Source organism: Hermetia illucens, chromosome 3, assembly GCF_905115235.1.
Source record: "Hermetia illucens chromosome 3, iHerIll2.2.curated.20191125, whole genome shotgun sequence".
NCBI classification, from domain to species: domain Eukaryota; kingdom Metazoa; phylum Arthropoda; class Insecta; order Diptera; family Stratiomyidae; genus Hermetia; species Hermetia illucens.
The window spans coordinates 51489550-51505415 of NC_051851.1; the positions used below are offsets into that span (position 1 = coordinate 51489550).

The 15866-nt window shown below is 40.8% G+C and overlaps 1 protein-coding gene across 2 annotated transcripts in view; it reads left to right on the plus strand.

Annotated features, from left to right (window-relative positions):
* LOC119651970 overlaps positions 1–15866 on the plus strand; it is a 50545-nt gene extending 34679 nt beyond the window's left edge. For both annotated transcript variants that reach the window (XM_038055863.1, XM_038055862.1), the window contains exons 3-6: positions 4829–5028; positions 5134–5301; positions 5368–5443; positions 15480–15866. In XM_038055863.1, the coding sequence (XP_037911791.1) occupies positions 4829–5028; positions 5134–5301; positions 5368–5443; positions 15480–15485 (450 nt within the window). In that variant the 3' untranslated portion in view covers positions 15486–15866. The remainder of the gene's footprint in view (positions 1–4828; positions 5029–5133; positions 5302–5367; positions 5444–15479) is intronic.

Here is a 15866-nt window from a genome sequence, read left to right on the forward strand (position 1 = left end):
ATTCAATTCGGCATATTCAAAATATGCAAATAGCGGCCCCCGTATTAATGATCTCATTAATTAAACTATAACTTCTCGACGTAGCGAGGATTTAAAAACGTCAAAGTGAATCCAGAAAATTCAATATTCTTTGTTTCGAATCAACAAATGAAATGTGGATCTGCTCCTGTTAACAAGAAGGCGCGGCATTGACCGATTAATCCAACAGTCTAATAATCAGTGTAAGAAGGGAATAGATGCGGCTAAAACTCTACTCAGAAACAATTTAGGCAATCTGGAATTCGGAATAAATTATTCACAAGACTTCAAGAGAAAGGGCTTATGAAACTTACCGTTTTAGGGTTTGACGTGTGATTCCATTTGTAAATAACCCCAGGTTGGAGAGTTATGAAACACACCAAAAAAATTAGTGAACTTTGGCTATTTCGGTCCGCCGGAACTTAAGTGCAGATCTACTGAAGTACCAGTCGGCACGCCCTTGTTCATCGCTTTGCTAGCCACTTCAAAACGGTGGGTCGGATTCAAGGCAGATCCCGTGCTTCAGAAACACGAGACCTCAGAAACTTAGTTAAATAAAATTTGATACGAAACAGCAAAATACGTACTGTATAAGAGAAGAAAAGGAATAAACGGTCTGTCCAGCCATCTGTGGAAAACCACGACAGATTATATACTGATCTGACACCCTATTCAGCCTCAGAGGCTATTTAGTTGCGCCGTATGGGGTGCCAACCTTGCCTTAGCATCTCCTGGTTTAATTTTATAGAGATAGCTTTTTCTCCAAGTACAAATTTCTCGTCGAACAAACAGCCATTGTTTGATGTCCACCCACGAGCAATTGCTCTTATACCAGTCATTCGATGCTAGCAGTTCAGGCAAAGTGCTTTTTCAAGTGATTAGCATAATAATAACATGCTGGATCGCCACCATCCATAAGCTACCCAATGTCGGAGCCGCATATCCAGCTGACCTTAAAGCAACAATAACAAAGATATACAATTAAAATTTAAAAAAAGAAAACAAGTAGGGAAACCGAAAGCTCGGCGCTTCAGGTATGAAAGGTTTTGTTTGTTTCTTCTGTAAGCATATTTGAGTGTAGAGCTATTCCATTTGTACGTAGCTCGTAATGTATAATTTAGCATGTCAAACTACTCACTTTAGTGTGATATCGATATTTAGTATTTTAGGTAGCAACTAACTTTATCACTTTTGACCAAACTTGGAGATAACATGCTTGGTCCTATAAACCAAAGGAGAGATTCTAGTCAAATTCCCCAAAAATATTGTAATATACTGTTATTAACTTAATTTGAGCAGATATTGATATGGAAAGTATTTTGAGGACTAGACACCGTATAGTGGCAGCTTCATCATTTTTTTCAAATTTTTCGGTTAGGTAATTTCTGAGAAAGGGTCTGTTAAAGAAATCGTAACTTTCAATCCATCCCACTCCCCGTTTTTCTAACAAAAGTCAAAATTAAGATAAGCATCGAAAAGTACTAATCAAGACTTCATTTGATACCCAACATGACTATACTCCCCATTAATCTCAACGAAGAAAGATAACTCACTGCATATCTTGGGCGTTCACAGCTCCCAGCTCCTCACCAAATTTCGTGTCAACCAGTATAGCTGTTTCTGAGAAAAGTGCTTGTGACAGATAGACCGATTTACAAAAAAAAATCTTAAAAATGGAAGATTAATAAAAATCCAAAAGGGTGGGAAGGAGGAAGAAATTTTTATAATTAGGGTTTTGCAGTTTTTGTGGAGGAATTGGCAATTTTGTGTTTAGTAGAATCATAATCATTTTTTGAAAAAAACCAATGGAATAATGGAGTTCCTCTTGGCAACATGAAAGGGGCGGACACTATTTAATAAAAATACAAAAAAAAACCGTGTCTTGCCTGATAAATTTATCTACTCCGTATGTTAGTTACCTTCTTCATAGTAACTATTTTTTTAGTTTCAAACGCAAGTGTGTACATCGTTCTTAAAAATAAAATTTTGCAACTAGAAAGAAAAATCCAATGCTGGAAACGTAAATAGTCTTATTACCGACCATCACCCTCCCCCTTCGAAACGACTACTTTGATGATGATTATAAGCTAGTAACGAAACGGAAAATGTTGCGTTGTGAAGAGCAATTGCAAAGTACGCGAGCATGCGGAAATGTTTATCAAGAACTCCGTCGAGCGAAACAGAAAAGGAAGCCTACGAGAATAACCAGGTCTGTGAATTCGTATAATGGAATAAGGCGCACCAGGTGCGGAAGTTTCACCAACAAATCAGCAGGTTGAAGCCATATACAATATGAGACAAAAAGGGCAATATGATTGTCCTGCGTATAGGAATAATAAAGTGGTGGTTTGAGCGTTTTTAAGAACTGCTCCAGAACCAAAATATTAGCGAATTTGACGTTCTAGCTAGGCTGATCCTTAAGTGACCATCAATAACGATCTAAAATAAGGGGATGCTCCATCATGCATCATCGGTTCTTAGCAAAAAAAAACTGCGAACTCTTAGTTGCGTTCGAGCGAAGAATCGTTTGAAGAATTGTTGACACCTAACAAGACGCCAGGCACCTATTAAGGATATTGAATTGATGAACCTCGGGGAATGTTTGGAGGTCTTCATTAAGGCACGCCTAGACCGAATACCAGTGGTTGCGCCCTTGGTAATGATTATGATTGTACTACTGCCCTCATATAAATGTTTTGATATGGAAGTAATCTAGGGAGCTCGCATTCCCTTCCCAAGTCTGCGAAACGCAGTGTAAATAACTTAACGGACTTCCTTTAGAAGCACAGAAATTTCAAAATAACCGGAAATATATTAAGATATCAGCTAATTCAGGGGAACATGATCTTAAACAATCACAACAGAGCATCTAAATAATTCGATGTAAAGACGGGAGAACACCAACATTTGACAATGAGACAATTAATTTTTTTTTAATCAATACTGAATGAAGGTAAGCAGCAGTAGTTTCAAACAAAATTAATCAGAAGAGCAACCCAATTATTTCACTTATGGGAAAATCACTGCTCGAACCCAGTGGTCCCGGAGAGCCAAGTTCATGCAATCTAAAAGCAGTACGTCATTTCAAATGCCTGTACATCAGGAAGACTATATGCAGCAGTTGAAACTGCCGACAGAAAACTTAAAATTGTAAGGGACAAATTGAACATAGAGTAGAGGGCGATGTAAAGTGTTCTACGTATCTGAGAGAAGAAATATTGGTTTTCATTTGTGTGAACATTTGCATTTAAGATAACATACGTACATGTAAGGAATGCCCATCTATGCACTTGATTGAACCACAATTTGCGTTTGGTGCTTCCTCTATACACACAAGTGAAAAGATATCGGAGCAAGAAAACTACACACAGGATGAGCAATTCACATTTCTAGGGGCACGGAATGTCATTGTATATTCGCGGGGTAGGTACGAGGTAGCTAACTAGCTCGGAACCACTCGGCCGCACACCAATGCACTGCCTCAAATACACGGCACTAACGCCAGAGTAAATGCGAAAATTTTGCACGTGCAAGTAATCGAAGAACCGCGACCATGTGCAATGCTTTCCTTCTATCATACAAATTCAAGCAATGTGCCAGGGCGACGAATGTCCTATGTGTAGTTTCCTTACGTTGGAGCATACTTGAACTGCCATTTAACGGAACTTAATGTAAGATGACTTAAAAGTTTACCATATGGCAAGTCTTATATACGCATATCATATACGTATAGCACGGCGTACAATCTTACGAAATTCTAGCTTTTACTCTGAATAGCACTATCCATTTAAGTGGCGTTATTTTCAACAACAAGATAGAATATCCTTGCTTATGGATGCATGTATTTAAAAGTACATACATATGGTGTTGTGTTCAAAAAGTGCCAAGTACTTCCCCCTCCTCTACACAGGCATATTACACTCTGTTATGATAATTGCAAATTATATACGTATGATAAAACAATATGTATGTTACGCTAAGTGAGATTTCATTATGACCATCGGAAATGCAACCTAAAGCAATTGGAAGATACAATCAATTGGCACAATGCACAGCTTCACCCCACAGCGGTTCACTTATTATTTTAATGTAATAATTTACCTAAATCATCTAAGGAAATAGAACCACCTCTTCAGCAAGAAAACACAATCGGAATTTTTCTTTCAAAATTTTAGGATTCTCGTTTTTCTACAGTCCCATCAAAGTCTGCACCTGTCTCCTTAGAAGGTTAGAGTCTTATCGATATTTAATTGATTTTGAATTCCTTATACAATGGTAATCAGAGTAGTTGAATAATTCATAATGATAATGCACTAAAAATCCATCTGTGAAGATATGCTCCATAATTCATTGCCAATTATATTAATTTCGAAACGTGCTATTGAACTAAATATCAGTTGATCGTCTGCTACAGTGACTTAAATTATTTGTTTGGGAATGAATTATTTGTTTATTAGTCATGATTTTATTCTCTTCAAAATTCTGATTTTCTAACATTGTTTGCACTGCTCTGAAAAACAAGATAAGACAAAATTATCAACCCCATTGTCAATAGCTTCGAGAACATTGCTTTATATTACCAAACGTGCCAGGGTCAAGAGGGTATGCATTGAAAACTAATTAAAGATTTCAATTGAATTGATCGATGTGCAACACTTTGTTGTCAACTGTAACCTCAGAAATTGTCAATTTGTTTCAATAAAAGGTGAAAACGAGATATCAGATGTACTTGTACTTGGCCTTGCTTGATATGATAGATACCAATAATAATCAATAATTTAAGTTTTTTGAACTTCTCTCTTCTTTACAGCAAGAACACGGGGAAGAGGTGGAGCCCGAAAATACAGTTACTAAGGAACTCGATAAGTTAGTTACTATTAGTACTACACCTAAACCTGCTCATGTTGAACCTACGGAATCGGATGTAGAGGAGGTTGATGAAAATTTGAAAAATGAAGTTGAGGAAATTCAAAAGCCAGAAGAGGAAGCTGGACTTGAAGAACTATATCAGTAAGTGATTCACTATGCGCATTTTTTCATAATATTATATATATTCTATCAATGTTTGAAAAAAATACCTAATGTATCATGTGAACATATCAATCATTTCTTCAGTAAACAGGCGAGTTCGAATCTACAAGTTAATCAAGAATTTGCCGAAGATATCGAAACAAATAGTAACAATCTTCATGGAGGCCACATTACCGCCATATTTGCTGGCGTTTTAGCTGTTGTTTGTATTGCCATTTACGTAGGTCTTATTTCATGGCGATCATATTTAGAGTAAGTTTAATATTTGCATTTAAGTCTTATAAAATGAAGGTTTCAATACCACCACTCTTTTTCTAGAAAAAGATACGGCATGCGAGAACAGCTTGTTACGGAAGATGACTATTATAATAATAACGATATTAGACATTTTGCTGTAAGTAAAATTCTTGGCAATTATCTCAAAATCCAGTAAAATATTATATTGATCTATTACCAATAAATCTTACAAACTAAGTAACCACTAAAAATTTAAAGTGCGAGGAACACATGTGTGTATTGTTCAAGCGATTTCACCGGATTTTCTCCAGCAGCCGCATCTTTGGAGCTAGCCCCATGAAACCCAGTCTGCCTGCGCATTTAACCTCTTCCGTCCTTACATCACATGCTATGCAAATGGCCTGTTTGGACATCACGAGATTCTTTTCCGCCTTTGCATCAGCATGTTACATACCAAATGGTATATTTGGCCTCGACATGACTTTCTTCCGTGTCAGCAGTTCGCAGCGCAACAGCAGGTGTCGATTTGTCGCCGACAACCAAATTTACAATAATAAACAAGTGTTATTGTGTTGTGTACAAGAACACTTTCAAAGCAATGTGTAAACACGGAAGGGTCAAACATAGGTGATTTTAAGAATAACGTTGCTTTTAATTTTGAGTTGTGTACAAGCCTCTGAACAGAGCTAAAGGGTTCTATCCGAGAACACTTTACGCGCGGGAATTACTTTAAAATCGCTTTTGATATTATGATAATTAAGTAAAAATTATTAATAAGAGTGAAATAGAATATTGTGATTAGAAAATAAAGATATGTTGAAGTGGAGTCGCGAGTGTTCTCATTTACTTAAGCCATACAAATCGAGTAAGTATTCTTTCTAACCCCTTTAGTGTTATTCTGTTTCAGTGGTGTGTGATTACCCCATCGTTCCGAAGTTAGGTTTCGGCAACCCGGAACGAAAGCAACCACGGTCCTCGAGTTAAAGATCCAGGAGCTAGTGCGCGAGCTTGGCCAACGCCAAGCAGGGTAGTTCACTGGAAGAGGCCGTTTAGGAGAATGCTGAAACAGCTGGTCCGTCGAGCCGGATACGATCCAAAGTAAGTTTTTAAATAAAAATTACTATTATAAAAATAATTTCTCTTGTGAAAAAAATTTATATAAAGTGCGGGAAATTATAGTGATTGTGTTTCGTTTACACAACATAAAACACTACTTGAACGTCAACGTTGGTGTGCATTGTTTTTTGTGTTGTTGATCCGTGGGCGCGTTCAAACCCAAGGCAAAGTTCCTTATAGCGTTGCGCCTCCCACGTTTCTCTAACGACATTCTATCATCGTTGGTGTGAATTTTTGTGGTGTTGTTGATCCGTGGGCGCGTTCAAACCCAAGGCAAAGTCCTTATAGTGTTGCGCCTCCCACGTTTCTCTAACGACACTCTAACAACGTTGGTGTGATTTTTTGTAGTGTTGTTGATTCGTGGGCGCGTTCAACCCAAGGCAAAGTCCTTATAGTGTTGCGCCTCCCACGTTTCTCGAACGACACTCTATCATCGTTAGTGTGAATTTTTGTAGTGTTGTTGATTCGTGGGCGCGTTCAACCCAAGGCAAAGTCCTTATAGTGTTGCGCCTCCCACGTTTCTCTAACGACACTCTATCAACGTTGGTGTGATTTTTTGTAGTGTTGTTGATCCGTGGGCGCGTTCAAACCCAAGGCAAAGTCCTTTTAGTGTTGCGCCTCCCACGTTTCTCTAACGACATTCTATCATCGTTGGTGTGAATTTTTGTGGTGTTGTTGATCCGTGGACGCGTTCAAACCCAAGGCAAAGTACTTTTAGTGTTGCGCCTCCCACGTTTCTCTAACGACACTCTATCATCGTTGGTGAATTTTTGTGGTGTTGTTGATCCGTGGGCGCGTTCAAACCCAAGGCAAAGTCCTTTTAGTGTTGCGCCTCCCACGTTTCTCTAACGACACTCTATCATCGTTGGTGTGAATTTTTGTGGTGTTGTTGATCCGTGGGCGCGTTCAAACCCAAGGCAAAGTCCTTATAGTGTTGCGCCTCCCACGTTTCTCAAACGACACTCTAACATCGTTGGTGTGTATTTTTATTATTGTTGTTGTTACGTGGGCGCGTTCAGACCAAAGGAAAGTCCTTATAGTGTTGCGCCTCCCACGTATTTTGTGTGTCGTTCATATACACTGTCCGTACCAAACGGAAATATTTAATTCAATTAAGTGATAACCAGTTGAAATAGAACCAAAAATGGAGATCCAGGAGATCATTGAAGCTCAGCAAAAGCGGGTTTTGAAAGTTGAAGAGGTTCGCGAGACGCTATGCAAACTGCGGCAGGAAAAGCGAACTAAGGAACGCTTTGAAACCGCGTGGAGTGAGGTCCGGCAGATCTATTTAGAGTTCATTGCAGAACATAAACGGCTTCTATTATTGAATCCCTCGGCAGATTTAATATATTTTCGAGAGAATAAGCTGGGACTCATGCAATCAGTTTATTTGAAAACAAAGGAGTTCGTTGAGAGAGTTCATCCCTCTCTTATCCCTGAGGAGAGACAAACAGAGGTCGACCCGTTAACTTTGGGACCAGTTAGGGAGCAAGTCCCTAAACTCCCGCCAGTGACTCAAAATTATGTAGATCCCGGTGAAGGAAGTTCGAGTAGGGGGGCCGTCCCAAGACAAGTTGAAACAGGGTTATTAGAACGAGACTTGGGCATAGACGTCAACGACAGACTCCAAGGTGAAGCGACAGCTAGGGATCTGCCCAGGAGTTCAAGCAGGTGTGAAGTTGCATTTGGAGGGGCATGGGGGGCCTGTGATAAGGATAGACAAAATCATCCAACGTGGAGAGACGAACCGCGTACATCTAATCTTGGGCCCTTCCCCACCCATCTACGACCGGACTATTTATTAGATCCTAGTCAGCCCCGCCCAGAATATTTGCGGACTCCTGGACCAAACCGCTCAGAATCCTTCTTGGATCCCAGCCACACCCGGCCAAACCATTTTGGTCCTTCGAGCCATTTTTCCCCTTGGAACTCAGGATATCGTTTTAGACCCGCCCCACCAATCCCAGATATTCCAATATTCAGTGGGGACATCAGTCAATACGAACCATTCAAAAGCCTCTTTAACTCTGTATACGATGGCTCTGAAATCGGTTTTGCGGAGCGCTTAATGATGCTTCAGAGCAAGTTAAGAGGCGATGCAAAACGTGTAATCGACCATTTAGGGATATACGGAGAGAATTACCAACAAGCATGGGTTCTTCTTGACCGAAGGTACAGTAATCGTCGGGCCTTAATAGAAAAGGAAATTCAGGCGTTAGTTGATTTACCTCAGATAAACCAAAGGGAGGCTAGATCGCTGGGAAGAGCATTGGATACCATGCGTTCCGCAGTTCAGAACCTACGGAAAGCAGGATTCAATGCAGATGAAGGTATTCCATTCATTCCGTTCGTCCTGACGAGGAAAATGGATATGACAACTCGGAGGGAGTTCGACTTAACGTTACGAGATCCAAAAATGCCCGTTACGATAAACGACATCGACCAATTTCTAGAAAATAGATATGTGGTCATGTCCCCTGGTTGGGATGGTCTAAGTGGGATATCCAAGGCGGAGGATCTTGGGAATAAGAGAAAAACCCAGAAGGAGATTGCCTTGGTCTCCAAGTCGGATGGTGAAAAGAGAAACTGGATTAAATGCTTCTTATGTATGGGGAAGCACTTCACAGCCCAGTGTCCTCAATTCATTGAAAGTGCCGACAAGGAGAAACTGCTCCGCCGTTATCATGTTTGCATTTACTGTCTCTCCCACAAATATATCAGGGGGGAAGCGTGCAATAAACGCAAGAATCTCCAATGCGAAATATGCAAAGGGCAACACCTTACTGCCATGCATCCGTGCAAAGGGGATAACCCGTCTTCTGCTGTTCATCATGCCAAAAATTCGACAGCATTGTCATGGTCCGGAACCGTTCTTCCAACAGCTGTCGTTAAGCTAGAGGCAAGAGAAGGACATGCCGTTCCAGTTCGGTGTTTGATCGATCAAGGCAGTCAGAGCAGCTATATAACCGAAGATCTAGTACAGAAACTTCGGTTAAAAAAGAAAAAGACCAACATCGAAATTTCAGGAGTAGGTGGTGTGTCAGCAGGGAAAGTGTCAGCGGTTGTGTGTCTCACCCTTAAATTGGACGATGGGTCCGAGGTCAGCACTAAAGCGTTAGTAGTCAGACGGGTAACTAAAGGTTCCCTTCCACAGGTACCGCCGCAAGTAAAGGCATTGTTTCAAGGGAAGAAGTTGGCGGATCCCGTAACGGAACATGCATCTCACGTTCCAGTTTTATTAGGGTCTAGTATCCTTCCACAACTTTTCGTGAATGGAGTAGAAACCGTAGATAGTTTCCTGCTCCAGAACACGAAATTGGGATGGATTGTGTCTGGTCCGGCGGAATCCTCGGTATCGAAGGTCACCTCAACACATGTCACTATCAAGGAATGGGAACAGGACTTAAGGGCTTTTTGGGATATGCCCCTAAGTAGAGATGAATCTAGTCGCATAGATGACGAAATTTGTGAGGACCTATTCGTAAAGGGTCATTACCGAGAGAACGATGGCCGATACGTGGTACCGACCCCGTGGCGACAAGATAATATTAAACTAGGAAACTCGTACCACAAGGCTGTGCAGCACTATCTCGGTCAGGAGAAAAGGTGGTTGAAAAACAAAGACCACAAGCTCAAATCGGATGAGTTTATGGAAGAATATTTTAATTTGGACCACATGGCTGAAGTTCCAAAGGATCATCAATCTGACACTAGCGGCGAAGTATATTATATCCCGTATTTAAGCGTGGTTCGCCAAGAGGCCACGTCGACGAAATTGCGGAATGTCTTCAATGCTTCCAGTCCGACATCAAATGGTGTGAGCCTTAACGAGATGATCCATCCCGGTCCAAAGTTGCAAAACCATATTTTCGACATTGTCACTAGAATACGCAGGTTTGCGTATGTATACTCTAGTGACATTACTAAGATGTATCGGCAGATACTTTTGAGACCGGAGGATCAGATCAAGCTTAGGATTCTCTGGCGGGCGAAGCCTCAAGAACCGATAAGAGAGTTTTACTTGAAAACGGTGACCTACGGGTTAGACTGTGCACCCTGGCAAGCAATTCGAACGCTTCACCAGGTGGCAGACGACAATGCTCCTGATGAGGAGATCAACTGGATCATCAAGAACGCGTTCTATATGGATGATCTGTTATACGGGGCGTCCAGTATAAAAAAAGCATCAAATTTACGGACCACAAAATCTATGAAGGTCTACATAGTGGTCTTCGTATGTATGTCTACTAAAGCGGTACATTTAGAGCTCTGTACGGATCTTACCACAAATGCATTTTTGGCTGCGTTTCAAAGGTTCGTAAGCCGGCGAGGCCAGCCGAAAATGGTTCGCTCCGACAACGGCACAAACTTAGTAGGGGCTTCCAAACTTCTCAGGGAAGCCTGGGGAAAGATGACCAGTGAATGCGAGGAGAGGTTGGCTCAGCGTCAGATCGTATGGCACCATAATCCCCCAAGAGCCAGCCACTACGGAGGGCTGTTTGAGGCAGCAGTGGGGAGTCTAAAACGCTCCATAAAGCGGATGCCTTCAATTTCCAACCTGACATATGAAAATTTTCAAACTGCCGTCTGCACATGGGAAGCAATATTAAACAGCCGACCATTGTATCCGCTGGCTGATAATAGTCATGACCTACAGGTACTAACTCCTGCACATTTCATCATTCAAAGAAGCCTATTGTCATCTCCGGCTGGGGAAGGTCTAAATGAAAGTCTCCCAGCAACCAAAAAATGGCTTCAGATCCAGGAACTGCAGAAGCATTTCTGGGTCAAATTCGAGACTGACTATTTGGGGTATCTACAGAAGCGGTATAAATGGAAGGCCCCCGGTAGGCAACTGGGGCCAGGTGAACTTGTTCTAATCAAAGAAAGTGGTCACAGGCCATTAGATTGGAAGACCGGGCGAGTGTTAGAAGTTTTTCCAGATCTACAGGGCACCATCCGTCAAGTAAAACTAAAAACTGCTGGTAGGGACAATATACATCGTGCCGTGCATCAGCTCGTTCCCCTTCTTCCAGAAGAGGAAGCTGAGCCCTCTCAAGCGCAGGAAGCAGACGATAATGCGTTAGAACCGGACAAGGTTCCACCTAACATTCCCTCCCGAACGCGAAGCGGAAAAGGATGGAAGCCGTGGTCTCTAGCGCAAGTGGCTACTCTGCCGTGTATATGCCGAATGCCCGCCACAGTGGTGTCCTGGGCAGTGGACCCGGTCTTGGAAACCAGAATTTTGGAATTGGGATTAGTGCAGGTAAAGGCATTTGACCTAAAATATACTATTGCAACCTCAGTAAACCTCACGCGTGATCTCGACACAATGTCGCAACAGTTGGAAAAGTTCCATGGGATATGTGAGCGGCAGATGGTGGAGGAAGTCCAAGAACATTGCAACGAGCTGAAACTTGCAAGCGAACTCCAAGTCGCTGATGTTAATCGACGGTTGACCGCTTCCTATAAGGTCAACCGAGTTAGGCGGGCCTTTGGTATAGTCCCCATTATATCAAGTAGTTTATTGAAAACAGGGGCTAAGTATATCCCAGGTCTCTTAGCGGCGGGGACAGTAGCTTACCTTAGTTACCGAGACATAGCTATTCGCGAGGAAGTGAAAGCTCTTAGACATCAACAGACAAAAATCGCAGCATTAACGTTAAACTTCACGGACCTAGAGTGCCATCAGGTGGAGAACCAGATAAATCAGCTAATGGAGCAGCAGGGCAAAGAAATGTTAAGGCAGGAGCTGTCGGAGTTCTCCCTAGGAATTAAAACATTAATTAGCGAAATCGTTGCCAAACATGAGCAATTACGAAACATTCGACCTACCAAGGAACTGGCGGCTTTTATAAGCCAGGTTAATAGGGAGGTCCCCGGGGTAGTCCTGCCGAAACAAGATGAGAAAGAAAGAGTGTTCGAGGTTAATCCAGTGTCTGCATGGCTTCAGAATGATCTCGTTACGATCGAATATACAATTCCTCTTGCGTATAAAGAGGAATTTAGACAGGTAGCAGTTATCACCCCTCCAGATTCTAAAAATAACACTTGGGACTTGGGGACAACGATACCATTCCGCATCCTATTCGTTGGGCCCAATGCGGACAAGTTTTTCTTCGAGGAAGAGTCTACAGAGATTCTCCCTCGCCTATATGAGACAAAATTGTTACGCTCTGGACCATCATGTATTAAGGAAATTATACGGGGAGGCCAACAATTAAAGGATTGGTGTTCGACCACGAGGTGGAGCAATGAGACCTACATCGGTCGCATTAGCCCCCATGTTGGAGTGATATTCAAAGGGCAAGTTGATAAAATACCAATCACGTGTAATGACACTCAGTTAGAAATTCGGTTTCCTGTTTCTCTAGTAGAGCTCGACTATTGTACCATGGGCGAGGTCCCCTTCCAGATAAAAGAGATTCCACGAGCCATTACAGTAAACTGGACAAAGGTGTATGAAACAGTCACTCCTCGGTTTAATCTTCCATCAACCGAGATCAGTCTCGTCCGGGACAACAAGCACCTTATAGCCACATTAAAGAGAGAACTCGATGGAGTAATTAATGACGATAATGTGTTCAAACAATACATTCCCCACGGTTGTACTTTGGCAGGGTTATTAGTAGGGGCCGTTATCGTAGGTATTTGGGTACGGTTAGCCAGAAAGAAGCGAAAGGGGGATGACGATCACCCTACCTTTATAAGCCATCTAGCAACAGCGGATCGGCAGCACGGGAGATGGGGTCAAGAATCGACAAACCCTATAGGTATCATGTCACCCGCAAATTCCTCAGTCTAGAATTCCTGTGTATACATTCCCATGTAAAAAAACAAACCCGTAGTTGGATCCGAAATTGTAATGTAAATAAATGAAATTAAATAATAATCACTAACCTACGTAAAATTCTTGTGTATGAATGGATTGTAAATAAGTGACTAATACAAATTAACAACAGACCGGCGGCAAAAAAAGTCACGGTCAAGAACAGTAGCATGGTGTCAAGGTATCAGATTTGTTTTGATTGTTTTTGTTTTTTGTTATGTTGGGTGACGGTCGCTTGATATGTGTTGTTGTTTTGTAGCATGAGTGCAAGCAAAAATGAATGCAGATGCGTGCAAAGTGATTCAATGTCTGGGGCAGCCGGCGCTCTGATTTCAAATGTGCAAAGTCAACGCTTGATGGATCACATTTCTTTACCGTGGTACGTCATCGTGAATCTGAGCTGATGAGGTATTCCCTAGGCATTGAATCGCTTTCGAGTAATTTTGATTACTACGCGTGTAGTTTAATTACTAACAATAGGTAGCACACTTAAGTGCACAATGAAAAAAAAAACGAAATATAAGTAATCTGAGAACAATTAACTGAGAGTAAAAATATTGCAGAAATAGTAAGCAAAAAACGAAATGTGGTGATCTTGTGAAGTATGAATATTTTCTAAATCAACACTAGAATTAACTATAAACACAAAATGCATATGAACATAATGATAACTACATCATATACAAGCAAAATAGCATCCAAATAAACGATTCAAGTTTTCCAGGCGTTTATAAAAAACGACCCCAAGTATTTATATTTGTGTAATTATTACATTCTTCATTTTCATCCTCTTGTAACAAAGTCCTAGGGTTAAATAGCCTTTTTTATTATAATTTTTAAAGAGCAGATTCAATTATAAAAGAATAATGAACACAATGAAGAAAATAAGAACGATACATTTAAGAACAAACAAAATTGTGGACCCTTCCGCAAAAAGAGAATTAGGCATAAGCTTTGTATTGTATAATACTAACAAGACAATCGACTTCATCGGAAAAAAACAACACATCAACACCCGGAAGACAATTCTGCATCAAACGGAGATCTACCAGGGGACTGGCTATTGATGGAAGGGGTTATTAAAGCGCTACGCACTACTTAGGGGTTTCCGTTTTGGGCGCCATCATTTCGATCGTTAGAGGTAGAAGGATGGCCTTACACCCTTAGAATGCAAGCTGGCAACGAGTGACACCAATACGAGAGTTTCCATATTCAGAAATTTGGGACCGTTTGCCAATAGATAACAGTCCAGGTCCAGGCAATTGGACTTTCTTTGCGCGGGAGGATGTTCAAGCGATTTCACCGGATTTTCTCCAGCAGCCGCATCTTTGGAGCTAGCCCCATGAAACCCAGTCTGCCTGCGCATTTAACCTCTTCCGTCCTTACATCACATGCTATGCAAATGGCCTGTTTGGACATCACGAGATTCTTTTCCGCCTTTGCATCAGCATGTTACATACCAAATGGTATATTTGGCCTCGACATGACTTTCTTCCGTGTCAGCAGTTCGCAGCGCAACAGCAGGTGTCGATTTGTCGCCGACAACCAAATTTACAATAATAAACAAGTGTTATTGTGTTGTGTACAAGAACACTTTCAAAGCAATGTGTAAACACGGAAGGGTCAAACATAGGTGATTTTAAGAATAACGTTGCTTTTAATTTTGAGTTGTGTACAAGCCTCTGAACAGAGCTAAAGGGTTCTATCCGAGAACACTTTACGCGCGGGAATTACTTTAAAATCGCTTTTGATATTATGATAATTAAGTAAAAATTATTAATAAGAGTGAAATAGAATATTGTGATTAGAAAATAAAGATATGTTGAAGTGGAGTCGCGAGTGTTCTCATTTACTTAAGCCATACAAATCGAGTAAGTATTCTTTCTAACCCCTTTAGTGTTATTCTGTTTCAGTGGTGTGTGATTACCCCATCGTTCCGAAGTTAGGTTTCGGCAACCCGGAACGAAAGCAACCACGGTCCTCGAGTTAAAGATCCAGGAGCTAGTGCGCGAGCTTGGCCAACGCCAAGCAGGGTAGTTCACTGGAAGAGGCCGTTTAGGAGAATGCTGAAACATGTATAATAAAAAGATATTAAAGCAGATTTTTTCATATCTCCGCTTTGATAAGCACATTTATCTCAAATATTCCTTATACTAAGATTTATTTTAAGTTTGTATTTGACAAACAACACATTGTTGAAAGTCTCATGCCAACATTTATTTATTGCTCTACCTTTTTTTTGTTACAGTTATAAACATCATGTGGAAAAGCCAAGATCGTTTGTTAATTTCCACACCGTGCCGACGCTGAAATTAGATAGTGCCATTATATCTTCTAAAAATACCAATAATGCAATGTTATATTTTAGTTTTTTTTAACGCTAAAATTTATCCAAGCACCAAGAAAATTTTGTATCAAAAATCTATATAACATATGCATGTATCTTTATGTTTCAATTGCGTTTACAACATAATTTTGACATTCGACTTGTGTATTGTCTTAGTAAATACGTTTTATGATAAAATTTATATGCCCACTTGGCTGTGATATGTATATCAAATTGTATTTTTATGAATATAAAAACTGGATGTATATTTTTATTAAATTGTTATATTGAGAATATATTAAAAACTTA